This window comes from Varanus komodoensis, unplaced genomic scaffold (genome assembly GCF_004798865.1).
Source record: "Varanus komodoensis strain SLA01 unplaced genomic scaffold, ASM479886v1 scaffold1, whole genome shotgun sequence".
Classification (NCBI taxonomy): domain Eukaryota; kingdom Metazoa; phylum Chordata; class Lepidosauria; order Squamata; family Varanidae; genus Varanus; species Varanus komodoensis.
The window spans coordinates 6,626,252-6,654,193 of NW_025335268.1; the positions used below are offsets into that span (position 1 = coordinate 6,626,252).

Genomic DNA, 27,942 nt, shown 5'->3' on the forward strand with positions numbered 1-27,942 from the left:
GGAGCGGCTGTCTCTTTAAGGGTCCAGCCAGAGAAGGAGGCGGGAACGCCGCCGCAGGAAGTGCCCCCTCCCGGAGCCGAGGAAGGGGAAAGGCCCCAAGATGGCGGCGGCGGCGGCGGCGGCTGAGCGTATCCTGACGGAGGGGGAAGGAGGCGCCATGGACTCCTCGCTGCTCTCGCCTCCGCCTCTGCCCCAGCCTCGGGGGGATGCGCAAACCCTGGAGCAGCTCCCGCAGAGCAACACGCTGGTGGGGCTGCCCATTGTGGCCATCGAGAGCATCCTCAGCTTCCTGTCCTACGACGAGACAAGCCAGCTCCGCCTGGTGAGGGGCCGGGTCGCCGGGAGGAGAGGAAGGGGCTAGCGCGGGGAAGAAGCGGCGACTCGGGCTTGCGTTGGGTGGGGGTGGCTCGCGAGTCGTCGGGGAGCGGGAAATACCCGTCGGCCTCACCTTCCATCTCTCCCCACACCCCGCCGCCGGCTATTACAAGTATTTCCGCTCGGACAGAACCGAATCGGAATCTGGATTTTCCTTTCCTCCAAATGCCTCTCTTCCCTCGCTGGACGTTTAGTGGCCACTGCGCTGAGGAGAGCGGGGGTAGGGTGGTAGTGCTGTATAGCCGATGGTCGAACTGGATGACCTCTGGGCTCCCTTTCCCCGAAGTCGGGTTTCTAATCAAGCACCCAATTTCTCGTTGGGAGATTCGAGTTTGCGAGAAGAGGGAAAGGAGAAGGGCTACATGTCGCAGTCCCTTTGCGACAGAGCTCTGTTATCTCCGTTCTTCCACCTTTAACGCATGGACTTAACGTTTGATCGGAAAGCATTGGGAATGAGGTCTCTGCAGACATACGTTCATCTTCTTAAGAATCTCTTTGAACTCATTTTTCCAGTCTTTACTATTACCCTGCCTTCACCCCCCACCAAGATACTTCATGTATTTTGAATTTGGATCACAATATCTCTTTGTAGCAATATCTTTTGTTGATATTTTGGATCACCATATCCTTTTATAGAAATGTGTCCAGAACTGTTCATGTCCATTTGGATTTGCTTTTTAGTGTGTAGAGAACTTTTGGAGGAATAATTTTGAAATGTATGCTATTAAAATTTTGAAGAATTAGAGACAACTAATTCTAACAATCTCAAATTCATCTAAGACAGCTTGGCTGCAAACGTTGGGAATTGTACTCCAACACAACTGGAGAATCTCAGCTTGGAGAAGGTTGATCTTTGTACAGAAAGTACATCTGATGGAGAGCATTCATGAGGTGGAGGGGGAGTAAATATGTGGAATTATAGGAGCATTTCTTCACATGGCTATTTGTTACAGGAGCAGGAGGCCTGAATGCAGTGAGTTTTTCTAGAGCAGCCTTCCAGACCTGGTATCCTCCTGATGGTTAGACTGCAGTTCCTATATGCTGACTGGGGAATTAGGGAAACTGTAGTCAAATACATCTGGAAGACACCAGGTTGTAGAATGCTGTTCTAGAATCTGAGAAAAATGAACTAGAGATAGATTATTCTAAGGCTTACATCATTCTCCTAAAATAGCTGTTCTTGTTTAGTCACATTGTAAGGGTAGTTGAAAATGAACGGTAAAATATTTCTATTATGTGTTTATGTAAGACTTTTAAAAATGCTTGGAAAATGTGTACAGCTGTTTGTGCTCTTGCTGTAAATATTATCTGAAAGCTTCTCGGGATTGTTACTACCTAACCCAGCCTGGTGCTCAGTGTTTTCCCCTAAGTGTGTGTTTCCCCATAGGTAACATATGTACCTATGTATGTGCCTATGCATGAATAAGCACCTAGCTTTTTCTTTATAAAGCTGTTGTAAGGATTTTTGCCTTGCAGAAGAAAGATTAACAGTGCAATGCTTGGAAAATTACTCACAAATGAGCCCCACATTCATCAGAGGGAATTATTCCCAAGTTTTGGTATTTTGGGTGGCAATCCCATACCCACTTACTCTAGAGTAAGCATAGTTAAACTCTAAAACATTTTCTGGTTAGACTATGCATACAAATGTACTGTAAGACACCTTTATGTGGAAAACCATGTAGCTGACTGGCATATGTGTGATGATATATTTGTTTAATTATGTCAGAAGTTGGTTTTCTTTCTTTTTTCTTATTCATATGCCTCGACTACAGACAGTCTAATAAACACATAACTAGATTGTCACAGCTTTACAATCTGTCCAGCTGTGAAGAATATTTCCACTTTTCAGTTTCCATTTTTATTGTTTCTGCATCAAATAGCATTGTTGCTGTTGTTGTTAGTCACGAAGTCATGTCGGGCCATCGCAACCCCATGGACAACATTTCTCCAGGCCTTCCTGTCCTCCGCCATCCCCCAGAGTCCATTTAGGCTCACGCCAACTACTTCTGTGATTCCATCTAGCCACCTCAATTTCTGCCTTCCCCTTCTTCTTTTGCCTTCAATTAGGCTCTTCTCCAGCGAGTTCTTCCTTCTCATTAGGTGACCAAAGTATTCAAAGGCCTCAATTCTTCTGCACTCAGCCTTCCTTATGGCCCAACTATCACAGCCATATATAGGATTTTGAGCATAACTTTGCTAGCATGTGAAATGAGTGCAGTGGTGCGGTAGTTTGAAAATTCTTTGGCATTGCCCTTCTTTGGGACTGGAATGTAAACTGACCTTTTTCAATGCTGTGGCCACTGTTGAGTTTTCCAAATTAGCTGGCATATTGAGTGTAGCACTTTTACTGCATCGTCTTTTAAGATTTTGAATAGCTCAGCTGGAATACTGTCTCCTCCAGTAACTTTGTTGTTGCTCAGACTTCCTAAGGCCCATTTGACTTCACATTCCGGGATGTCTGGCTCAAGGTTAGTGACCACTCGATCGTGGTTATCAGGGATGTTAAGCTCTTTCTTTTATAGTTCTTCTGTGTAATCTTGCCATCTTTTCTTAATCTCTTCTGCCTCTGTTAGGTTCCTGCCATTTTGGTCTTTTATCATGCCCATCTTTGCATGAAACTTTCCCTTCATTTCTCCCAATTTTCTTTTCTCCCTATTCTATTGTTTTCTTCTATTTCTCTGCACTTTTCATTTAAGAAGGCATTCTTATATCTTCTAGCTATTCTCTGGAATTCTGCATTCAATTGGGTGTATCTTTTTCTTTCTCCCTTGCCTTTTGCTTCCCTTCTTTCCTTAGCTATTTGTAAAGCTTCCTCAGACAGCCATTTTGCTTTCTTGCATTTCTTTTTCTTTGGGATGGTTTTAGGTGCTACCTCTTGTACAATGTTGCGAACCTCTGTCTATAGTTCTTCAGGCACTCTGTCTATCAGATCTAATTCCTTAAATCTATTTGTCTTCTCTACTGTATATTCATCAGGGATATGATTTAGGTCATACCTGAGTGGCCTAGTGCTTTTCCCTACTTTCTTCAATTTAAGCCTAAATTTTGCAACAAGAAGCTCATGATCTGAGCCACAGTCAGCTCCTGGTCTAGTTTTTACTGAGTGTATAGAGCTTCTCCATCTTTGGCTGCAGAGCACATAGTCAGTTTAATTTCTGGGTTGACCGTCTGGTGATGTCCATGTGTAGAGTCATCTCTTGGATTGTTGGAAAAGAGTGTTTGCTATGACCATTGTATTCTCTTGACAAAATTCTACCAGCCTGTGCCCTGCTTCATTTCGTACTCCAAGCCAAACTTGCCTGTTATTCCAGTTATCTTTTGGCTTCCCACTTTAGCATTCCAATCCCCCATGATGATAAGGACATCATTTTTTGGTGACTAGAAGGTGTTGTAGGCCTTCATAGAACCGGTCAACTTCAGCCTCTTCAGCACCAGTGGTTGGGGCACAGACTTGGACTACTGTGATGTTGAATGGTTTGCCTTGGATTTGAACTGAGATCATTCTGTCATTTTGGAGATAGTATCCCAGTACTGCTTTTCCTACTCTTTTATTGACTATGAAGGCTACTCCATTTCTTCTGAGGGATTCTTGCCCGCAGTAGTATACCTGATGGTCATCTGAATTAAATTCACCCATTCCTGGCCATTTTAGTTCACTGATTCCTAAGATGTCGATGTTCAGTCTTGTCATCTCTTGTTTGACCACGTCCAGCTTGCCTTGATTCATAGATCTTACATTCCAGGTTCCTGTGGAGTATAGATCTTTACAGCATCGGACTTTCCTTTCACCACCAAATACATCCGCAACTGTGTGTCCTTTTGGCTTTGACCCAGTTGCTTCATTCTTTCTGGCTCTACAAGTATTAGCCCTCTGCTCTTCCCCAGTAGCATATTGGACACCTTCCGACCTGAGGGGCTCATCTTCCGGTGTCTTATCTTTTTGCCTTTTGGTACTGTACATGGGGTTTTCATGGCAAAGATACTGGAGCGGGTTGCCATTTCCTTCTTCAGTGGATCACTTTTTGTCAGAACTCTCTGCTATGACCTGTCCGTCTTGGGTGGCCCTGCATGGCATAGCTCATAGCTTCATTGAGCTATGCAAGCCCCTTCGCCACGACAAGGCAGTGATCCATGAAGGGGAATAGCTTTGTAGCCCAGTAGAAAAACAGTTATATGCATGTATCTAACTTGGTTCCAGATGCTAAACTGGAAGAGGAAAATGAGCATAATTGCCTTTGTCACACATTCTATTCATTTTTGGGGTGGAGTGATGTTTCCTAAGTTATGTGTTTACTCTGAAGAAAGTTTCATTCTGTTCTCTGAGGATTTTTTTTCAGGTAAATGAATTTAGGATTGCAGCCAGAATTACTGCAAATATCATTGCTGGAATTGCTTTAGCTGGATTCTCTCTTTTCTTGCTAATGAACTCCTGTTGTGATTATCACTGTGATATTTAAAAACTAGGTTGGGTAAACTATTAAAACACTGTAAGAAAGTTACAATGGGCCTCTACTTGACCTTGTAAAGCAGGTGCCAAAACCTCTCTTCTCTTGACCTGCTAATGTGTTTGTGCACCACAGGCATCAAACTGATGTAGCTAAGTAACAAAATACGCTCTACCCATTTTGACTGTATATGTAGCAATTGACAAGAAGGGTCCCTAGTAAGATTCTTTTCTGCTTCAGAAACTCATTGTTCTAATAGTGTAGAGTGAACTGTGTTCATGGTGTGTTATGAAAATCTGATATACTTAGTTGGCTAAAAGATTCAATATTCTACAATTATTCAGTTAGCTTCCTTTCCTAATACTTGTACTCTCTTGTTTGAGGCAGATGAGTTATGCAGTCCCATCTGTTTGTTGCTTCCGTGGTGTGATGTATATGTATGCCTGGTACAATCCTTTCTTACTGTCTATGTCATTGAAGTGACAGAAGCAAAATGTGCTTTGGAGGCATGATGTCCCTCCAGTATAAGAATAGATTCTACCAGGGTTGCATAAAAGGATGCCTAAGCTTACCATTCCTCCATTTATCTCATTTCTGAACTGTCTCTGTGGAGAGCAATAGACCATTATAGAGACCTTGCATTTGTGTAACTCTGGGTACTGCTGTCTTGTATTTCCAACAGATTTTCACTGTTGGCCATGATTCTGCCCACCTAATGGTATCCTGCCCAGAGAATTCAGACCATGCTATTAGTTGAGCATGACCTTAGTTAAAATGTTGAGTTGAGGTAGTACTTGTAGACTTCCATCTTCTACCAAAGTGCAGAAAATTACATTCCTGTCATTAAACATAGCCTGCACTAGGTATTTGGCTGTCTCTTATGGTGAAGAGTCAATAATGTCAGGTAAGACTGTATACCACTGAGAGATCCCTGAAGGGCTATGGGAGTGATATATAAACGTAAAAACAAAGAAAGAAATAAGGAATAGTAAAAAAGTAAATGATCAGTTACAGGTAAATCGTTACATGTGCAGTTTCAGGCAGCTTCTCATCAGAGGAATAGATACATGACAGAATAGCATTAGGTGTTCTGCTTTGATTATTTCTTCTTCAGAATTTTGATTTTCATCTTACTACTCACAACAGCACATGTAACAATGTAACAGTCAAGCAGACAAATATATAGAAATAAACCTGAAAGCTAATACCATTCTGATATTATGCTTGAAAGCTAATACCATTCTCAATTTCAGAGAGCCTCTTCACATTTTCTTTTGTTTGGATGAACTGTAAGAAGAGAGGATAGCATAACAGTCCTCTTTGAGATGCCTTTTTAATTGCAGTCTTCACTTGATAGTTCTGAAGCAGGTTGAAAAATCCAAAATGTCACCAGATGTACTAAAATCAATGGAAGATGCACTTGTATCTAGCACTTGTATATGTCTTTCTTTTGAGATGACAGGCTTAGCTAATGGAAGCTGCAATGCTTGAACAGAATAATATGTCAGAATTTTTGCAGGTATGAAGACTGGCATGATTTCTACCTATTTTTTTCTTGACTAACAGAAAGACTGATAATAGTAGCTTCATTAAAAAATGGAGTGGTGGTCACATTCAAGAGTTCTGAGCTCTTCCTAAGGAAAGGCAGGGTGTAAGTAAGTAAGTAAATAAATGTGAATAGAGCTAAATTATCTGGTGGAATCTTAGCTTAAGTCACAACAAAATTCAAATAATACAGGATTGTGCCAGCAAACATCAGCAACAGAGTGTACCTCTTTCCAAATGGCTCCAGGCTGACTGGCTCACTGTCATCTATTCAATGGAGAGCAGTTGCTATAGATATAGCAGGAAGCAAGAATTTGAGACTCTCTGGCCATTAGTAAAATTATAGGCTCTGCCAAATTCTGTTCACATTCCCAACTTCTTTCTAAGAACTGGGCTAGAGTATTGGTTAGAGCAAGGAGGTCCATGTTTCAAATGCTAAACAATATAGGGGGAAGAGGAGGTGGAGGTGGCAGTCTTACTTATGCTAGATCAAAGCAGTTAATGTAGCTTTGTGATTTCTGCTTGCCTGGACTAAGTAGCAGTTATCCTCCAAGCAACATTTAAGGCTGGGGACGTCTAGGACTTACTGTTGCCATGTTGTGCTCAGCATCTCTTAGAATTATCAAAGAACTTAAGCATGAAATTGCTGGCCTCCTTACCAAATATTTAACATGTCCCTAAAATTAGCCCTTGTACTAGAGAATTGGAGAATGCCCAATGTAACACCAGTTTTTTAAAAGGGGATCGAAGAAATGCCAGACCAGTTAGCTTAACATCTGTTCTGGGTAAACTTCCTGAAAGCAATATTAGAGATAAGCCCTGCTTTAAAAAAAAAAAACAGCATGGCTTCTGTAAGAGGAAGTCTTGTCTTACTTAGCTATTGGAGTTCTTAAAAGGTGTCAATATCACATAGACAAGAACAAATCAGTAGACTTTTTTTTTTAGTTGGACTTCCAAAGGGCTTTCGACAAATTTCCTCACCAAAGGCTTCTGAGCAACAGCAGTCATGGAATAAAGGAGGCTCTCCTTATGGATCACTAACTTGTTAAAGAACAGAAGACAGGGTGGGAATAAATGGTAAGTTCTCTCAGCAGAGAGATGTCACCAGTGGAGTCCCACAGCGTTCTGCATTAGCACCATTGCTAATACATTCTGTTCATAGATGATCTGAAATTAGGAGTAAGTAGTGAGGTGGCCAAGTTTTCTAATGACACTAAACTTTTTAGGGTGGTTAAAACCAAAAGGGACTCTGATGAGCTCCAAAGGGATCTCTCCAAGCTGGGAAAATAGCATCAAAATGGCAAATGCAGTTTAATATAAGCAAGTGTAGAATAATGTATGTTGGGGTAAAAAAATCCCAACTTCACTAATTCAGTTCACTAATGGGACCTGAACTAGCCATGATTGAGTGAGAAAGGGATCTTGGGGTAGTGGTGGCAGCTTGATGAACATGTCAACCCAGTGCTCAGCTGCTGTGAAGAAGGCAAACTCCATGTTAGGCATCATTAGGAACAGAACAGAAAATTTAACTGCCAAAAATCTAACTTGCTTATACAAATCCTTGGTGCTTCCACACTTCCTGTCATCCTGTGAAGCTGATTGGTGGGAGGTTTAGGCCAGATACAATGAGTTACTTCTTCACACAAAATGTAGTTAAACTGTGGAATTTGCTGTCACAGGGAGTGGTGATGACCACCAGTTTGGATGGTGATTAGGTTTAATGGAGGTGGTGACTATCAGTGGCTACCAACCTTGCTGGCTATGTTCTACCTTCTTTACCAGAGGTGGATTGCCTGCATCCACCAGTTGCTGAGGAGCTTGGGCAGATGGAGGTCCTGCACCCATCCTGCTTGAGAGATCCTTTGAACAGCTGGTTTGCCACCAGGTATACAGAGTACTGGACAAGATGGACTTTTGGCTTGATCCTGCATGGCTTTTCTTATGTTCTTCAGTTGCTAGGGGCTCCTGGTAAATATAAGAAAGTGGTACTTTTGCCTGTTACATTTGCAGTCCCTCTGCCCAGCATGCCCTGTCTGCCTCCTGGGGCTAAAAGGCTTGTCACTGAACCAGCAGTTGAGTCCAGTTTCTTTTGTAACTGTGAAAACTGAAGAGGAGGAAGTCAGTGGAATATGAAGATAAGGTATTTCATCTTCAAAAATACCTATAGTGGTAAAGTTATTATTCTGTCTTTAGGTAGCAGAGTCTGCTGACCACTTCTTTTTAAACCTTTCATAATTACGAGTGAAGAGTATAGTCTCTGCTTGGCCCACCCACACTGGCTAATATTGACATATTTATTTGTTTCCTATGGTATCTTCTCCAGAAATTCAACTGTTAATAGTATAATTCTCAGCACTGTAAGACGATCTTTAGTTGTGCTGTCTAGGGATTTAAAAAAAAAACATTTTTTCTTAACCAGATTTTAAAAAAAATATGTTTAAGTTGTCCATGTGATACCAGAAATAAGAAGTCTTAATTAGTATGGGTTGCTTGTTGGTATTATTGTCTGGGAAATGTCTAAACCTATCAAGCTGGTACCATTTGGCTATTTTAGGGATTGGTATTTAAACTTTTCCTTGGAACTACTCATTAAGATAGGGCAACTGCAAATAGGAAGGCAGTAGAATGAGAAGGAGACATGCCTTAAACTTGATATTGGGGTGTACAGTCTTGACATTACTATGTACAACTCATTGCAAACTGACAGCATTATCAAGCTATTCTGCCAGAGGAATGCTGAGAGATATAGGACTTATTTCTGTCTAAACATACATGGGATTGCAGCCTCACTTCTGTAATTTAATTTAAAGCACCTAAAACTACTTGCTGAATTAATGAAATTTACAGTGTAATCCCATGCATGTTCATTTAGAAGTAAGGCCTTTTGTATTTGGTGAAGCTTACTTTCAAGCAAGTGAGCATAGGATTAAAATAACCAGGCATTTCATGTAGGCTTATAACCTGATTTAAAAAAGGCGTACTGCAAAGTGAGGCACACTAGGAAGGAAAGTGAAATGCGGGGAGGGATCACTCTGGAAAAGCCAGAGTGAAAAGATATGTCTCATATATAAGTAATGAAGATACCATAACAGTATAACATTTACCCTGCAGCATCAGTTCCAAAGTCCATCACTCTTGTTTACTGCATTTGGTTGGTCACTGCCCTGGGGAAGTATATCTGGTAATTGGCAGTATATACCATTTAGGTTCTATTTCCAGCAATTTTAACTAGTACTTAACCTTAACTAATTAATTTCATGTTAAGAAATTATGGAACTGGTGAAGAGACAACATCCCGTGGCAATAAACTCCATAAGTTACATATTGCATGGCGTGTTTCCTTACTGAATTATATTTGTTGCCAGGTGGTTTGTTTCACTGGATGGTCACCAGCTATCTAAAGTGAATTTTTCTCTATTCATACAGCAGGTCATTCATGGACCTCTCAGATAAATAAAAAGCCTGAAGAGTTATCTGTTTCAGCTTTTCTTAAGCAGTAGTCTCCATCAAAGTGCATGTTCATTTCATGCATTTGATGGTGATAGACTGTCTAGGACAGTTCAAGCCATAATAAATTGGTTGGCATTGTCCAATTAATGCCACCACCCTTCTAGAAGCTCTGACCAATTTATCTTGCACAGGATTACCCTGGGGTTCCATACGTACCCTTCCTGGTTTTGTAATGTGCTTCATGTGACAAACTTGCACACAAAATTCCAGATATGGGTACACCACATATTTCTATGATCATCTTCTCAGTATCTTTCCTACTGACTTCCACACATTGCCTTGGAATTTTCCCCAAGTTGCAGCATAATTAGTTGGCATCTTCAGTGACTTCTCTTTAACGGTCGCAAAAGTGTTTTGTGTGTGGCTTTAACAGAGGTACTATATAAGAGCACATGCGATTATTTCTCATACATTCTACATATTTCATCTAAATTTTAAAAAGTAGGGCAAATCCTCTTGAAATGATATTTTAGTAGTGCCATCTTGTGTGCACTCAAGATGACAGGGCTTTTAACACTTACCATGAGCCTGGCCCCTTGTGACACCCCACCCAATATACCCAGAAGGTGCAGCTTAGTTTCATCAGTTGCTTTCACTTGCTGCAGTGTGCGGCACTTTCCCTGTCTTACTCCTCCTGCTGCCATTTTATTGTTTCACTTTGGAAATTAGTTTTTGAAGATCTTATTTTTTTACTTATGATTTATCTCCCTTAACATTCAGCCATCACTCTGTGTAGTTGGCTGCCTGTCTACTTAGCCTTACTCAAAAGTATTTATGAATGAATTACATAACCTTGGTCTCAGGAATCCCATCTTGATTCCTTCCAAGCTTCTGGCAAAACTTTGACTTGTAACTGCAATGTTCTACTTTGTCACTAGATGTCAGTACCATCACTTGCTATATAATTCTTCCATCAAGGAATTACTTACATGTAGTAAGTGGAGAATCTTAACATTAAGTATTGACATCATCTCAACACATCTCTGCCATATGCTTCGAAATATGAGGAGAAGGCAGAGCTATGATTATTGTAAGCCTTTCAAGAGCACTAAAGACCATGTTCATATGTCATGGCACCCTAATGTTGTTTAATTAACCCGTGAATTGCAAGGATGTGGTGCTGCACCCAAGTTACTTATTCCTTTGCATTATTCCTTTGTTGTCAAATTCCTCCTCCTAGGGTTGCTTCTGTAATGTCTAAACTAAAAACTACCTACTCCAATGCGCTATGAGAATGAAAGTACAAAATTATAGAAGAGTTACCATTTTAGGCTGCAGTCCTATGCAATATCTGCAGTTTCCAAAGGGAGGATCATCCTAGTCTGAAGCACTGGCCTGAGAAAGAACAGCTACAGGGAATTTGCTTTTTCCTTTTGTATCAGAAAGAACTCTGCTCTGGGACTCTGGAAGGATGCTGTCCAATTTCTTCCACCAGAAGTTGTTCCACCTGTAGTCAAGCAACCATATCAGTCCAGACAGATCACCCTGCCACAGCTAAATAGCCCTTTCTTATGGCATAGTCTTCTCCCTCCCACCGACCGTTGCCTTTTCCTTCCACTTCCTTTTTTGAGCATATGTTACATTTATGCTCTGTAAGATTAAGGGCAGAGTCTGCATCTTAATTCTTGATAGAACATAACTTTCTTCGGAATATGTTTATCTGAAAATTGGGATGAACATATAATTAATGAAACTGGAGAAAAGCTGTTAGCGAAATCAAAAAACCACTGACATATGCAGCAGGAAGTATAGAAATGACAAGTTAAGGCACCTCGATTTCATGTCCATGCCATGTAAGCAGTTGGACTTTGTAAAATCTCAGTTTTTGCAAATAAACCAGTGTTAGTCATGCTTTCCCTTAGTCTTCCAATTCAGTTGTTATCTTCAATAAACTGGAAGAGCACTGAAGCTTGTGTCATTTAAAATTGTAAGAATATATAGTCTTCTAATTTCTAAATTCTTGGTTTTAATAGCCAATCTCTTGCATAGCAGATAGGCCTGAGTTGGCAAGCACTGCTTGCAATATTACAAAGGCTGTAGATAACTTTTTTAATGACTATAACTCAAATCCCTTGTAAGGTAGTTTCCATGCCAGGTTTCAAACTGAGCTGTATTTGCCCATTGCTGTATTTGCCCATTGCTAGTTTAAACCATATATGGGAGTCTCCAAAGGTTCTCATCCCTTCTGCATTCCCAGGCCACTTTTGCAAGCCCTATCCCCTGATGTAATTTAATTGATTTAGGCTACGTTATGTTTGTATCTCCTCTTCAGTGTGCCCCCACCCCAGAAAGATTCAGTGCCACCTGAACCTGGTTTAACCACATATTTCTGAAACTCAGTCTACTGAATTAAAGAGAAATGTAACTTGAAATGTTGCAATATTTACATTTCTTTATAAAAGGCAATATGGTTCTCAATTGTTGTCTAGTTGCACTTTGGAGCTGGATTCAAGAAACTGTTTTGTGTTGAACCTTGTGCATGACCAATGGGACTTCATGCCTTGTTACAAGTTGCTCTTGAATTGTCTGTTTCAGAAATGGTTTGGCATGGGTGTGGTTGGTACCAGAGGAATCCATGCCCCCAGGATGGAAGGAGTTGCCTGGTTTTTGGATTATGGCATAACTGTTTAACTGGTAATAGTTTTTAGCATTGCCCAAGAACCTATTTTTGCAACTGTTTTGAAGACTTCTCTGACATAATCCAGTAACAGATTAAAAAATAAGTTTTCCAAGGACTTGTGGATATACATAAATGCTTCAAGCTTACTGTTATATTTTATAAAAACAGTCATAATGTAATTTAGCCTACATAATTTTGAAGCCTGGATCAGTGGTTCCATGTCTCTTTAAACTTATCTTAGAAATCTTTGAGAATATAAACAAACATATGGACAGGCAGGATCTGGTAGTCCCTGTTTTTCCGGGCTTTTAAAATGCTTTCAGTGAAGTCCCTTGCCAGACTCATGAACATACCTGAGTAAATGGAGAGTGCCTCTTATGGATCAGTAACTAATTAAAGAGCAGACAACAGTAAGGATAAATTGTCAATTCTCCCAATGTAGGGATGTAAACCATGGGTTCCCTAGGAATCTTTATTGGGATCAGGTCTTTTCAATTTGTTAATAAATGATCTGGAATTTGGAGTGAATAGAGAGGTAACCAGGTTTTTTTTTGACAACACCAAATTATTTATGGTAGTTAAGATGAAAAAGATATGCAAAGCTCCAAAAGCATATCTTCAGAGTGCTTCATCCCACATTTTCACACAGAGACACCTGTTTGTCCCCTTCAGTTCATCCATATAGATAAGCCGAAGGGAAGGGTGTTTTTATTCCCATTGTAGCATGCTGCACAGGGAAGTCGAAACCTCCCTAACTACGAGTAATGTACCCCAATTGAAATGAAGACCAAGATTTCTGCACAGTTCACCTGATAAACTGAACTCTAGAAAGCTCCCAGTCTTTATCCTTATCAGGGCACATCAGTGATAAAGATTTGGATCTCTCTGCAGAGAGATGCAGATCTTCATTGCCAGTGTGCCAAGATCAAAGGTAAATAGGCTCAGGAAGAGAACGTTCCTGGCTGGAAGCTCTTCACAGACAGTACTGCCTGGCAGTTCCCTGCTAGAAATAGGCATTTGGTCTTAAATATATATTTGCTTGTAACTTATCAGATTTTTGAAACCACCTCCTGCTCTTCACCAAAAATATATATATATATATATATATATATATATATATATATATATATATAGTAGGAAGTACATGAACCAACGAATTCTTCCCAACCCATAGAACTGTAAGTTTTTTAATGGATTTTAAGCTTTATCACATTTATACATACATACATTCAAGCTTTATACATTTTTGTAGTGTGTATGAATTGTAGTTTCTTTGTAGTTTTAAAACCCCAATTTTCTCTCTGTGGAGAGGAACGTATGCTTGATATATTGAAAATGTCAGCCTCTTTGAAGGCTCTCAAAGAAAATTTGAGCAGGAAGCCTTATCAAGGTTGCACTTTAATTTTAGCTAACCTTTTTTTCCCAGAATTATAGGTGATGAGATGAAAACTGAAGCTTTGGAACACATTATTTGGAAAAGGCAAAGAGCTGTGTTTCCACTATCAGTTGTTACTCAACTTCATTTCAAATGGTTCTGTGTAACCTTGGAATGCTTTACATAAGCTGGTTAATCATGAAGGGGGCTCTCAGCTTATTAACTACTTCAAATGTTTTGCTTTTGTATTTTCAATGTAGGTCTGTAAGCGAATGGACTTGGTGTGCCAGAGAATGCTGAATCAGGGATTTCTCAAAGTGGAAAGATACCATAACTTGTGCCAGAAACAGGTTAAAGCACAGCTTCCAAGGTATGTGCTCTCCACAGCTGAAGGTCAAAAGTAATACTGGACTGATCATTTGTATGTACAGAAGATTATACAAGCACCATTTCTTAAAATGGCTTGTGAAACAAATCTTTAAAGGATAAAGAAAGTATCCGCAACTTGTGACAGAAGGATTTAGGGCTGTGAAGCCTCTGAATATAATGCAGCATGGAGGATACATTACCCTGTCTCCTGCAGTTTCCTTGATGCTGCTGTGTGACGTTACAGGGCTAGAATATTGTGATGATCAGGCCTCTGCTTCAGCCTATGCTGCTGTTTTCCATTTCATTACTTTCTCCCCGACCTTCAGAGAAGATATAAAGGAATGCTCCAGTAATAAATGTGTAGGGAATTGTGACCTGCACTGTATTATAAATATTGGGTTGGATCCACACATGCTTCTACCTGGAGTAAACACATTGAAATCAATTTTACATCCTACTGATTTCAATGAGTGTACTGTAATGAGATAGGTGCACATCTGTGGTTCGGTTACAGAGTTTGAAACAATTACAAAATGTCTCTGGATTAAACTAGCTTATATAATAAATGAATACATACCTTCAGTATAAGATACTGTCACAGTGAATTCTCCAGCGGTGCAGTATTGTACTCTAGGTGTCACAATGGGGTGATATCCCCAGACTGATCTTCTGTATTACAGGTATCCAGACCCTCACACTCCTCACAGCCATTTTAATTTAACTCTCATCATTCAGACTGTACTGCATCAAAACTCCATTATTGCTTCCAGCATCTGATCAGTTTCCACCTCACCAGATCAATACAACTGGACCTAAAAAACATTTTTTTCTTTTCCCTTCATCAGTTGTACACACCTCAGCCCTCTTTCTCCCCATCAGAAATGTGTTGACATGTAAATTAGATATGCAGAGAGTCAGTGTGGTATAGTAGTTAGGAGATCTGGGTTCCAGACCCACTCAGCCGTGAAGCTGAGTGGGTTACTTTGAGCCAGTCACAGGCTCAGCTCAACTTAGCTGCAGGGTTGTGGTTGTGAGGATAAGATTGAGGGGAGGAGGAGAATTGTGTAAGCTTCCTTGAGTTTCTTGAAAGGAAGAAGACAGGATATAAATATTTATTACCAGGCTTTTTGAAGCTTTGGAAAAAAGAACTGCTTTTCTCCATGGGTAAGGAATCTTAGGAAAGATGAAAAATGGATAGTACTTCTTTTTTTAGTACTCTTGACAGATCTAAAATGACTTCATTAGGAAGATAAGACTCAAGATGATTTGTTCATCATTAAAATTAAAAACATTTTAAAGTAGTCAGTGTTTAATTATTGCCTGAATAAACTGTGTTTCATTTTAATATACCAAATATGATAATTTTGTGAGCAAATCAGGTTGGGTTCCTGCTTTGTGTCTAACTGGAGTGAACTTATGCAAATAGTCTCTGAAACATTTAAATCCTTCCAAAAGTCACAAGAATCAGGAAAAGCAGAAGAGAAAACAGAACACAGTTGTGCAACATCTTTTCCTGTTCACAAGGAATTGGTTGGGGTGAAATTCAGGAAAATCTTTGATGAAAGGAAAACTACTGAGTGCTCACTTACCTTAGGAAGATTAGGCTGCCTATTGGGAATGGCAGCCACACCTGTTTTAAACATCTTTAAGCCATCATTCGTCTTTATGGTCTCTGTGAATCACACATACGGGATCTGTACTGCATGGATCCTAATTTTGAGAACCTTCTATAAGAGGAATTTAGGTGGGCACCCTTCCCCCATTGTTCTGATATGTATATCCTTAATGAGTTTTCAGATTATCAGATGGCCAAAAGGGAAAAAAAAGAAAGAACAATCACTAAGACGTATTTTTCCAGCCACTTCAAAGCAGGTACCTTGTCACAAGTCTCCAGTACCACTAATTAATGCTTTGGTACCAAGCCCAGAACCTGTCACACTTGCACTGGAGTTGGAAGGGGAGATAAGGAGGATTTCATCAGCTCAAGAACCACAAATAAATCCTCCACCTGTATCTCTCTGTGCAACTTGATGGCTTCCCAGTCTTCGAAACAGAGTTGAGATATTGAATACTGCCCTTTGGTCCATTGGGCTCAGTCCTGATCACTCATAACAGAATGGGACAACTAATCTGACAATCTGCTACCAAGGAATTATGACTACTGCAGCATCTAGTGGTACAGATGTGAGCACGATAGGTATCACAGGTCTTCTTGTCTGAGAATGGATTCACCTAGGTACTATTGCATGGAGCTGTCAGTGACTCTTGTGCACCCACATGAGAAGGATTTTTCTGCCCACTCCTCCAGTGCTACCACCATCCTTTGTTGTCGCAACCCAGACAGCAGCTGAGCCAGACAACCTTTCCATTATTCCGCTTTCATACTTCTTCCACCATTGCTGAGGACATTGGCTTTGAGGCATTGCCTGGCTGCATAGCTGGTAGCACAGAGAAGGATTACCCTTCTGAGCCTACCCTGCTCATCAGCTGCTCCATCACTTTCTTTCCTCAGCAGTGCTGTAGGGACCTGTGATCTAGCCTTGTCATCAGAAGGATCTTGCTCATTTTTCAAATTAAATCCTGTGTATGAATTGAGCCCATTCTTCCTATGAAAGAGCCTTTAAGGAGTGTGGGAACAGATTCTGAGTCAGAAGAGCAGGTGGAGTTTGAATTGGCAGCTGAAATCCCTGAATTGCCAGGGAACTCGTAGATAAGCCATGTGCTTGTTGAGACTTGATCAGTTTCAAATATTATGGAAAAGCTTCATGAACATGCTAATGAGGAGGGAAGCAGAGCAAGCAGACCTGGGGTGCAGCATTAGGTAAAGAGAGTAGGCCAGCTGAGAAACGTCAGACTTTCCAAGTGTTTGGTCCTTAAGCAGGAGGACCCACCTTGAAAATGTCATTTCATCATCCCAGCTTGGAATTACCTTCTTATGGTTAAGCTGCTATTTTGTTATTGACATTTGCAATACTCTTCATTGGTCTTGAATACTGACCGTTAGGTATTAACATAATAAGGTTATATGGATAAATCCATTGACCTGGCCTGTATAGAAGGAGAGGAAGAAAACCAACCATGACAGGCACACTTTTTAGGCTGGGAGAGTCAACAGCCCATCCAGCAGGTGAAAAGTCCAGTGTTTGGAGCCCTCTTTACAGAGGTGTTAACTTGCTTGTGATGCTGTTTCTCCCAACCTTGCAACAGGCAGTGCAGCAGTCATGGAAGGCTCTGTCATCCAAGACTGCTACCTCAAAGTGGCTGGAGAACATATACTAGATTCAGGAAATGGGCAGTGTTTCTGTTTCTCAAAATCCCCCCTCCCCAAATTTGATCATCATTAGCAGATCTCCCAGAGTACGTTCATCATGTAAAGACAACAAAGGCTTGAAGATTCAGTCTGGTGGGATGGTAGGTATACTCTTCAGCTGCCTTAGATCTTTGAGTTGTGAGCTGCCCCGAGGCTTTTTTGCGATGGGGGCGGCATAGAAATGCTTTAAATAAATAAATAATAAACTACCAGACTGCAATGTAGAAATAACAATTCTATGAGGGAAGGTAGGGTTTTTCTATGGTCATTTAAAACTGACCAGAATTTTCCAGATAAAAGTTACCAGTCTTTCCAGCCAGCAGATCAGTGTGGAAAGACATCAGGCCCATTGCGATGTTAAAGTGATGGTGAGAGCATACACACTGAAGCATCACTCTTGTCTCAGGTCTACAGTTTTATTGCAGAAAGTTTGTTCCTTCACAGAGGATTTGCCCTTTGATGGTGATGGTCTTTTCAACACCAAAATGTACAAGATTATGGGTTCTGCCCAGAAAGCAAAGATCAAAAAATGGGCCTGAGTCCTAGCCCCTTCCTCATAATACAAGTGGATCTATCCTTTCCAAGTGCAAAGCACATGTGTATTTCAGACAGTAGACAGTTTTGTCTCTGAAAAGGCAGTACATTTGAACACAGTTCCACTCTAACCATCTAAAAAAGCTACCATAAATGAGCAATCATGCTGAAACTCTGTGCATTATTTCACAAATTTTTAAAATCAAATCTAAGGTTGGGACCTAATGTAGCATCTGTTCAGGTGTTCACTAACTTTCTTTCAAGTGGCAGTCCCTTGCAATTCATGCTGGAGATGCTGCTCCAAAATGCCTTGACCTTCAGAGAGTTCAGGAGGCTGCTGTTGAATTTCCAGGTATGTGTGCTGAAGGGCCCCCCCACCCAATGAATGTAGAGGATAGCATACCCAGCATGTTATATCCTGCCACAAGTACCTAAGGGCTGATATTCATGTTTGTGGCATTTAAGAGAGAAAATTAACACTTCTTGTGGAGTACCATCTCCTGTGGAATCTATAGCTTGAAGTTGATATGAAGCCATTTTTCCATATAAGTTTTTTAGGACTGCAGATTTTTGAGATTTGGATTTCAAGGAATGCATCCCTTCTTACCCACCCTTACTGTTTTAGATCCTCAAATGAAGCCTTTCTGTGGCAGGTCCTGCCACCTTTACAGTCAGTTCTGTGACCTTTAGTTGTGGGGCTTTCTCCTAAATCAGTGATTCCCAAAGTTGGTGGTACCGCTCCTTGGGACAGTGGAAAGATCCAGAGGGGCAGTGAGGAAAAAGGGGGTGGCAGGGGGATATTAGGAGATGATAGATTAGGCCCTGTGAGGCCTTTTAAGCCAGCCAGTGCCCAAGGCCATCCATACCATGCCTGGTTCACCATTATCATTGCCATTGCTGCCAAGGAGCCTCCCTGGCCCCCTCCAGCAGTCCCATAAACCATCATCCTCTGCAGTGACCCCCTCCAGACACCCTGGTGAGAGCAGGGACAAGAGTGGTGGGGAGAGAGGTTGGGAAAGAGAGGGGTTTTAATTCAGTTACAGAAAATCTAACCCCACACAAGGATTGCTTTTTTGGCTAAAGCTGTGATTCAGTCAATGCTGTGATTTAGCCAAGTCAGTGGAACCTGTAATAAGTCAGTGATACAAGTGCTATTTGTATTAGAAAATAACAGCACAATGTATTACAATGTTACCTGAAAAGGATGTTTAAATGCACACGCTGGAGCCAAACCAAAGAAAACCAAAATGCACTATTATAAACTGCACATAGGCACTGATTTGGGGTAATGAGTTGAGCCTGAGATGATGAGATTTCCAGATTATGTTCCACTTTGTTGCTTTGTCAGGTGCACTTCAGGAGCAGTCCTACACATGGTTTGATAGAAAAAAAATCCTATAACTCCAAGCATTCCCCAACCCAGTGTTTTCTCTGGGGGACAGCTGAAAATAATCTGGCTGTCTCAAAGGGCTATCACCAGTTAAAACTTAGTGGATCATTTTTAGTTGAGTGATTTGCATAAATTTGCATATAATAGCGTTCTTTTCGTAGGAAGAAAAGGTTAGTTTAAAACAATGTGCAGGTTTCATCTCAGAAGAGACATTAGATCAGTTTGCAGAACATGAATTACTGTCACCAGATGTGGCTTCTTGTGGCATTTGAACATGGTGAGGATGGTTTGTTAGGGCCTGTTGGGAGGTAGTTTGTTAACCACCTTAAGAACCCTAAACTCATGGCCTCTTGGGAGGAGGTTTGTAAAAACCTAAAAAGCCATTCTCAATGGTTCATGTTGGGAACTTGGCATCTGTGGGTGCCACAACTCACTGTGACTTAAATGAGCCATGGTGGGCTGCAGTGATCATGTGAACCAGATTGTTCCATCTTCCACACTAAAGGCAATGCCTCTTCTAAGATGGTGTCATGAATTGTGCATTTTTGGCTAACAAACCCTGGACTTATATCTTCATTCTTCACTCCTTCATACAGAAGAAATGTGAAGCTTTCATTTGTGATTTGTAACATACCATTTTTCATTTTTTATCACAGTGTACATTTTGGTTGAATACCTTGATTTATTAACTGGATAGTGGTTTGCATAAACCACAGCTTTCCATATTTCAATGATGTGGGAAACTGCAATTTGTTGAAAGTGCAATGAAGGTAGATAAAGGAGGAGCCTGAAAATCCAAGGTTGGCTTTGGTGCTTTCTTGCAACAATAAACTATGTCTTGTTTTGAGTCTAAATGTGGCTTTTATATGCAGTTTTATTTATAATAAGGGATTTTTGACTTGACCAGAATGTGTTTAATCAATTAAAAATTAATTAATCAGACATCTGATAGAATAGACATCAATAACTCTTGGGGCATATAAGAAGCAATTGATGGCAAAGGCAAAAATTCCTGTTCAAATGAATTATCTTTTCATTTTTATCTTTGGGTTCTGAATTTGACCAGTTTTGCAATCCTACTTTAAGCAATGCTCCTGGTGTCCAAATTCTTACAGCAGTATCATGACATATGAAACTGCTGTGAGTACTCTGCTCAGGTAATGCAAGAGTAGTTATAAAAGCAAGCTAACCTTGGACAGCAGTTGGCAGACTTTGAAATGAAAGCAGTTCCATATTGAGAGGCTAAACAAGCCAATTTCTTGTTTTGGTGGAAAAGTTTAAATTGCTTTAAAGAATTCAATTCTCCTTCTGGAAGCAAACATCAGAATGTAATGCCAGGAAGCATTATGTTCGATTCAGAGGGCAAAAAGTGTATGTATCTGGGATTGGGAAATGGGGAAACAGCTGATAAGAGTAAAGATAGTTGAGTAAATGAGTTGCTGTTTCTCAAACTACATTTAAGGACATACTTGTTCTTCTGCCCTCTTAAAAAGCTCAGCTCAGGAAGAGGCAAATGCTTAGGAACAAAGTGCTACGGCCTTTTGTGGGTCTTGCTGCAAACCACAGTTGGAGCTCTGACTGGAAGCTCACAGGGACCAAGGAATTTTGGCTACTTGGATGTGAGCTGTAGGTGAAGAATGCCTATGAGTGATGTTCCCACCAAGCAAGTTCATGTTGGAAAATTACTTGAAAAATAATAGGATGATTGCTTTGTCCAAACAGAAGCGGATAGAAATTAAGTTGCTGTTTTTGACTAGAATATTCAATAGAATTGGTTGTTTTGTTTTGCTTCCTGTAGCACACATCATTTTTGGGATCAAAGTTGCTTGTTGGCAGAATCTGACTGTTCTGCAAGGGTCCAGACAACAGTATTTCCTTTTCCTATGATGCATAGCTTTTCCTGCTAATTATTTAGTTCCCCAGTTTTACTTAAGAGCTTCCGTTGCTCATTTGTTTTTTGTTTCAGACGGGAATCAGAAAGGAGAAATCACTCACTAGCTCGCCATGCAGACATTCTTGCTGCTGTAGAAACAAGGTTGTCGCTGCTAAATATGACATTTATGAAGTATGTGGATTCTAACCTCTGCTGCTTTATTCCTGGGAAGGTAAATTCCAAAAAGTGCTGTATTATATTATAATGGAATAGAAAAAATAGCTTCCGTAAGTTCTAAATATTTTTTTGAGGAGCTTATTGATAGAAGGGCATAATGTAGCCGTGTCTCTTATCAAAACATTCTTGTGTGAGACCGCTCTTCTTTGTTATAACAGTTTGACTTAACTTGGTTGCTAGGGCTTTGATCATATGATATGCCAACATATTAGCTAAAAATCCTAATAAAATGTTGATTAAAATTGGCTAATTTCCCATTGCTCAGATGTGTTGTTTCTGTACATCAGACAAAATGTAATTGACCCCTAAAGTGTTTTCTGGGTCATTTTAAGTATCTTTAAATTAGATTTGAAAAAAATTAAAAGACACTGTAAATAGCCATGTCCCAGTAGAAACATATAGGAATCATTAGCCTAGCCAGTTGCCACAGTTCAATTTTTCCCATTTGTTTTAGGTAATTGATGAAATTTATCGTGTGCTAAGGTATGTAAACTCTACTAAAGCTCCTCAGAGAGCCCATGAAGTCCTACAGGAATTAAGGGACATTTCATCTATGGCAATGGAATATTTTGATGAGAAGATTGTTCCAATTCTTAAAAGGAAATTGCCAGGCTCAGATGTATCAGGACGTCTTATTGCAGCAGCTCCAGGTACCCTTTTCAGATTTTTGAGGTATTATACCTTATGCAGGAAATCAATGGTTCCACAACAACAAAGGATTAAAAGTCTCTGTTGAATATTTAAGACTGCAGTAAGCAGAACATGTTTTAAAATTGAAACTGTTGGTTGGTCCTAGAGATCCTGTGAGCAGAATTCTGCTCATAGAAAGAGTGCTTTCAATTCTCTTAGGTAACAAGGAACAGTATTTACCAATTCTGCCTTTTGTTGTGCTTTCCAAATCTGCTCAGAAAGGTGGGAAAACCCCCTGGAATACCACAGGAGGGGGCTGTAGAGAGGATTAGTGGAAATCAAGTCCCCCTTTTGTTTGTGTGAACCTCTGTTAGTTTGAAGGCCTTTTGGAAATGGAAGAAATCATTTGAATCCAATTCTGTGGTGTCAGAAAAAATAACCTGCATTGTGTAGGCATCTTGCTTAGTAATGTCCTTTATACCAATGAATGAAATTCCATATTGGTGTATTTTTTTAACACTTTTGTATACTGTCACAATAGCCTCATGGCTTTCTGGACAGTTTACATAATAAAACCATAGCAAAGCATAAAAACTATATAAATAAAGCATCAATACCAATAAACAGTAAAACAATACAACATCCCCATCACAGCAGGGGCACCAGGTAGCAGCACGCATTAACATAACAGATTGGATAAATATTAAAAGATCACAATTAAAATACCAAATTTACTAGTTACAATGCCAGTCAGAATTTTAAAGAAAATTAAACCTAAAACAGTCAGCAATTAAAATGTTCTGCAAATTAATAGCCTACCAAACCCTGGTTCCTCCAAGAATAATATTTGGATTACCACATTTAACTCTTACCCACTTTGGGTCTGGAATTGAAGTTTTAGGTAACAGAGAGATCAGAAACAGAGCATGACAAATGACTGTGTAATATAGGTAGAATACAGTATACGCAAAATGAGAATTTTTAATCTATAGTGGCAATTGAGTATGAAAAATAATAAGCCAAATAATAGAGAATATCAAACTGCTGTAATAATACATCAATAATTAGAATAGAAATGGTTATAGTAAATTAACCCTGTAATTAGAATATACTTGCTCCATCATAACAAGCTGTTCTAATTCAGCTGGCCAGTCGGAGAGTGTAAACTACCACTTTTGAAGACCCAAAGATACTCGCTGTGGATGTCCACAGGCATCATGACCTGTGCTACCAGCAGGCCATCCTCAGACTGTAAGATTTAAAACATGGAGCCATATTTATTTGTTTTATTTTTTATTTATCTAATTTATATGCTGCCCAATAGCAAAAGATATCTGGTGAGATGTCATCATGTAGGTGAAGAATCAACACTTCACCAGGAAAGAGGGGCTGTGATTTCCAAGAGAAAGAACTATTGGATTAGTCTTAGCCCATTTGACTGTTACCCAGCCACACAGAAGCTCCTCACAAAACACCACTGGTGCACTCCAGCATACCCAGCCTGGAATGAGACAGTGGAATGACATCTAAAGAGTCAAAAAGGATTCAGGCTTCAATGGCAACCTATTCTACTGACTGCAGGCTAGGGTAGTACTTCCTCTACTTGGGATTTTCCTCTTTACGTTTAAGTAGGAATGTTAGCATTTTAAAAGAACCCTCAGAAAAACTTCTCAAGCCTTGGTCATAGATTAAATAGCAGGGATGCAGCCCTGTTCAGACCAAGGGCAAAAATCATAACAAAGTAAGAAGAGCCATGTTGGATCAGACTAAGGTTTCATCTAGTCCATCATTCTGTTTACCCAGAAGCTGCCTGCAGGACCTGAGTACAACAGCACCCACTATTTCTCTTCAGAGGCATTCTGCCTCTGATATGGGAAGCAGCATATAACCATTAGGACGAGAAGCCATTGATAGTCTTCTTCTCCCTGAATTTGTCCTGTCCTCTTAATGGCATCCAAATTGGTGGCTATCACTACATTTTATAAAAGCTTTGCTTTTGAAGAAGGACTGAGGTCAGGGATGCATTTCTGTGATGGGGAGGGTTGAAGGCAAAAATAGGTGAATCTGAAATTAAGGAGGAAGAACTTAAATCTCTTTCCCTCCAGTTCCAGGTCCTTCAGCAGCCTTAACTACAATGCAGCTCTTCTCCAAACAAAATCCATCAAGGCAGGAGGTCACCAAACTCCAGCAGCAAATTAAAACCAATGGTGCGGGTGTGACTGTGCTGAGGCGTGAAATTTCAGAGCTTCGCACCAAAGTGCAAGAGCAGCAGAAGCAACTTCAAGACCAAGATCAGAAACTGCTTGAGCAAACCCAGATCATAGGTGAGCAGAACGCCCGACTGGCTGAGCTCGAACGCAAACTGCGAGAAGTTATGGAAAGTGCAGTAGGAAATTCCTCTGGATCAACACCAAGTGAGGAGGCTCCTAGAAAACGGAAGAAAGCCACTGAATCAATAGGTTCGCTTAGAAAGTCGAAACGCCTTCGAAATAATAAATAACTTTGAGATAATGATGCCTCCAGGAGAACGCACTGCTTTAGTAGCCCAAGCAGGTTGTCTGGATGCTGCGATTCACAGCATGGTGTCATTTCGGCTGCTTGTTCTTCAGAACACGATAGACTTGAACAACTCTCCCGTTGATTGCTAAGACATTACTTCCCTACCCAGCCCCAACTGTACCCTACTTCTGTTTGAGTGGGCTTACTGCACAGGAACATTCTAATTTGCCATAGATTTGTACTAACCAAACCTACTCTATCATGTTCTGAACAGTTAATTTCCATTTTCTGTGCAGATAACTATTAAAGTGAAACTTATGTTTATGCATCTGTTCCCACGGATGAGCATCTTAAATAAATCCAGACTTAATTGACTAGAAAATTAAAATTGGATAAACAGCAGATGTCCTGTTCACTTGAAAGACCCACTTTTTAAAAATCTTGCATTCTGAAAAACGTTGACTTTTTTGTTGCAAGTGACCTTCTCTAGAATGTCTGAAAAGTAGTTTATACATGTGAGAGTCTGCATAACAAGTAATGATGACTTCTTAAGCTTACAGTATTGGCTATATATATTTTTGTAAATTTAACAAGCAAGGGACTTCAGTCCAATCTTCACAAATGCATACCCTACTTCTAAGCATCTGGAGCCATATTTTTATCTTGCATGGAGAGATGCATGCATTGCTTAGTCAGCTTGGTAAAGCATTTGCCTGGAGTTGCTGTTAAATCGTTGGCCTCTCCCACCTTTTTGTAGAGCAGTTTCTTGGTTCCTCAGCCATGACGCTGCATATGCTTTCAGCACTACTGTTTCTTTACTTGTGAGGCTGCTTTGTCTCACTTTTTCAGGAGAGTATATAAGCCAAGGTGTATTGCTGCTTCTGCTGCGTGTAGATAGCACAGGTACTCTTAGCTAAAGCAGAACTTCAGAGGTTGGTTCCTTTTGCCTGTAGGTTTCTGATGATACACTACTGATGCCAGTTCAAAGGATAAAAGATGATTAAGTGTTGGACATAAAGGTCTATGTTCTTACAGTACCCCAGCTTGCTAAGGCAATGGTTCAAGTTTTAAAAGTTTGTGTTGAGAAAAAGACCTTACTGTTATGTGGAAAAATCTCTCTGTAATGCTGTGTTCTAGCTTACTTTATCCTAATAAGTAAATTGACTTCAGACAAAAAAAGCTTTAATTTCTTTTGCACTCCTCTTTTGAAGTTGTAACTGGAAAAGCATGTCTTGCACTGTACAGTCTCTGGATTTGTCACTTTAACAGCCTCCAAGTTGTAATGTACAGTGATTTTTCCTCCAGTTGTATTTTTTTCACCTTCAACAAATATTGCTATCCATGGTTTAATTTGTTGTTACTAAATGATGTAGCTCTGTTGCGCGACTGTTACATTTTTCTTTTAATCTGCTATTGCTAACTGGACTTTTTTGGTAAGATTGAATTGGGAACAGAAAATTACATTTGAGTGGTAGTTCAAAGGCCACTCTTGACAGGCATTTTGCTGCAGTACCTTTGTTTAAAATGGAAGCTTAATTCTTGTTTTCACTTTTCAAAGATAAATACAAAGCTCTCCTAAAGATTGTTCTGGACTGTTAAGTCCATGTTTAATAATTTGGAATAGGTTTTCCCTAAACCAAAACATTGCAAATTGATGTCAGGAGTTTGGAGTGTTTAATTTTTTAAAGTATATTCTTCTTTTACTATCTTAAGGCCTTTTTAACTGTGTGTGTGTGTTTTATTTTAAATGGGAGCAGGCTATTGTATCTTAGCAGTGGGCATACACTGAATTGTCTCAAGGATAATATAAGAGTTTTGAAACATTCACTTGAACGTTTCTTATTTTAAGGCACTCAATTGTACCAAACCCAGCAAGCATCACTATCGTTTACTAAGAAAACACTCAGGGTGCTTTCCAGATCTGCATAAATGAATAGAAGATTTCCCAGCAATTATTATTATATTACTTCAGTATATGTCAAAACTTAATGTATTTTGTTTTAATTTGTTCCATCATCTAGTCTGTTTATGATGTTGATCCCTTGAGAACAAAGGTAAACTGGATACTTTCCATCATTCCCTATGTCATGATGAGTTTGGAATAGTTGGTAGTATCCAGTGTTCCTCTGAGCTTAGTGCTAGGTGATGTTGCCCTAGCATAAGCCGTTGGCGTAACTAGTGCTTACTTGAGGCAGTGGGGAGAAAGCAGCAATTTGCCATCAAACTTTCAGCAAAAATCACAATTCCCCCCTAATTTTTCCCTTTTAGTCTAATCCAATATAGAAAAATGAAGTTGCATTATTTAATTTTGGCATTAACTTTATTATAAAAAGTCAGCTACTTGCTGTACTAACTAAAAGTAATACCTAGTCAGGATTTGGCAGACAAAAGCCTACAGGATTAGATATGTACTTTAACACTAATCTTTCATACACTACTATTACTACTGGTTTATAATAGTACTATTCTGTTTTGGGAACTGAAATTGGGAAAGAACTCTAGACATAGGGAATGGAAGCTGGAAAGTTCAAACTTCTAGAGTATAATTTTTGTACATAAATGGAACAGGTCATTATGGTATAGATTGTCAACTTGTGGCTTACAGCTGCCTATCAGTTCCAGCCAACATAGCTAATAGGAATGATTTGAGTCATAAGTCAAAACATCTGGAGGACAAGTTGCCAATCCATATTTACTAAAATTTGTATTTTAAGTAACCAACAATTTGACAGGGTAGGCAGTCCATTCATCTTCCTTTGCATTCATTGCTTGCTATGATTTTTTAAAAACACGCTGGAACTGTTTTTTGGTATATATAAAATTAGGAAAAAGAATCCAGTTGTTCTAACTCCATCATGGCCAGAATTTTAAATAACGATACCAGCATTACAATTCAAATGTACATACACATCAAAATGAAATAAAACTGTTACATGTTAGCACATCTAAGTGCTGGAGGCTGAAAACAACTATTTCCCTTACATGTTTCATTTTTTATGCCAAGTTTAAACAAGTCAGGATGAATGTTAGCAAAATCTCTTATATTTGATTCAAATAAAATGTACAAATTGCAAGAATAAAAACGAACAACCTTCATATCTAAATAAACATATAATAAAGGAATTATTTGATTGTTTTGAAAAATAGGGATCTGATAAACCCCAATTAAGCACAATAAATCAATTAAGGGCATAATCCTGTAGACTTCTGACATTGTGTAGGTGATC

At 39.8% G+C, this 27,942-nt stretch overlaps 1 protein-coding gene across 1 annotated transcript; it reads left to right on the forward strand.

The window, feature by feature from the left end:
- FBXO28 (F-box protein 28) lies at positions 1–27,838 on the forward strand. Its single transcript, XM_044433081.1, has 5 exons — positions 1–322; positions 14,134–14,243; positions 21,443–21,581; positions 22,041–22,236; positions 24,322–27,838. The coding sequence occupies exons 1-5, from the start codon at positions 101–103 to the stop codon at positions 24,714–24,716; spliced, it is 1,062 nt and encodes a 353-aa protein (XP_044289016.1). The 5' UTR covers positions 1–100; the 3' UTR covers positions 24,717–27,838.
- Positions 27,839–27,942: the final 104 nt, after the last annotated feature.

What these genes read in the sequence shown, in the direction of transcription:
- FBXO28 (XM_044433081.1), top strand. Translation starts at nt 101, where the DNA reads ATGGCGGCGGCGGCGGCGGCGGCTGAGCGTATCCTGACGGAGGGGGAA. An exon ending in AGACAAGCCAGCTCCGCCTG is followed by an intron (nt 323 to 14,133) that starts GTGAGGGGCCGG and finishes TTTTCAATGTAG; the next exon opens with GTCTGTAAGCGAATGGACTT. An exon ending in TCTTATTGCAGCAGCTCCAG is followed by an intron (nt 22,237 to 24,321) that starts GTACCCTTTTCA and finishes CTTTCCCTCCAG; the next exon opens with TTCCAGGTCCTTCAGCAGCC.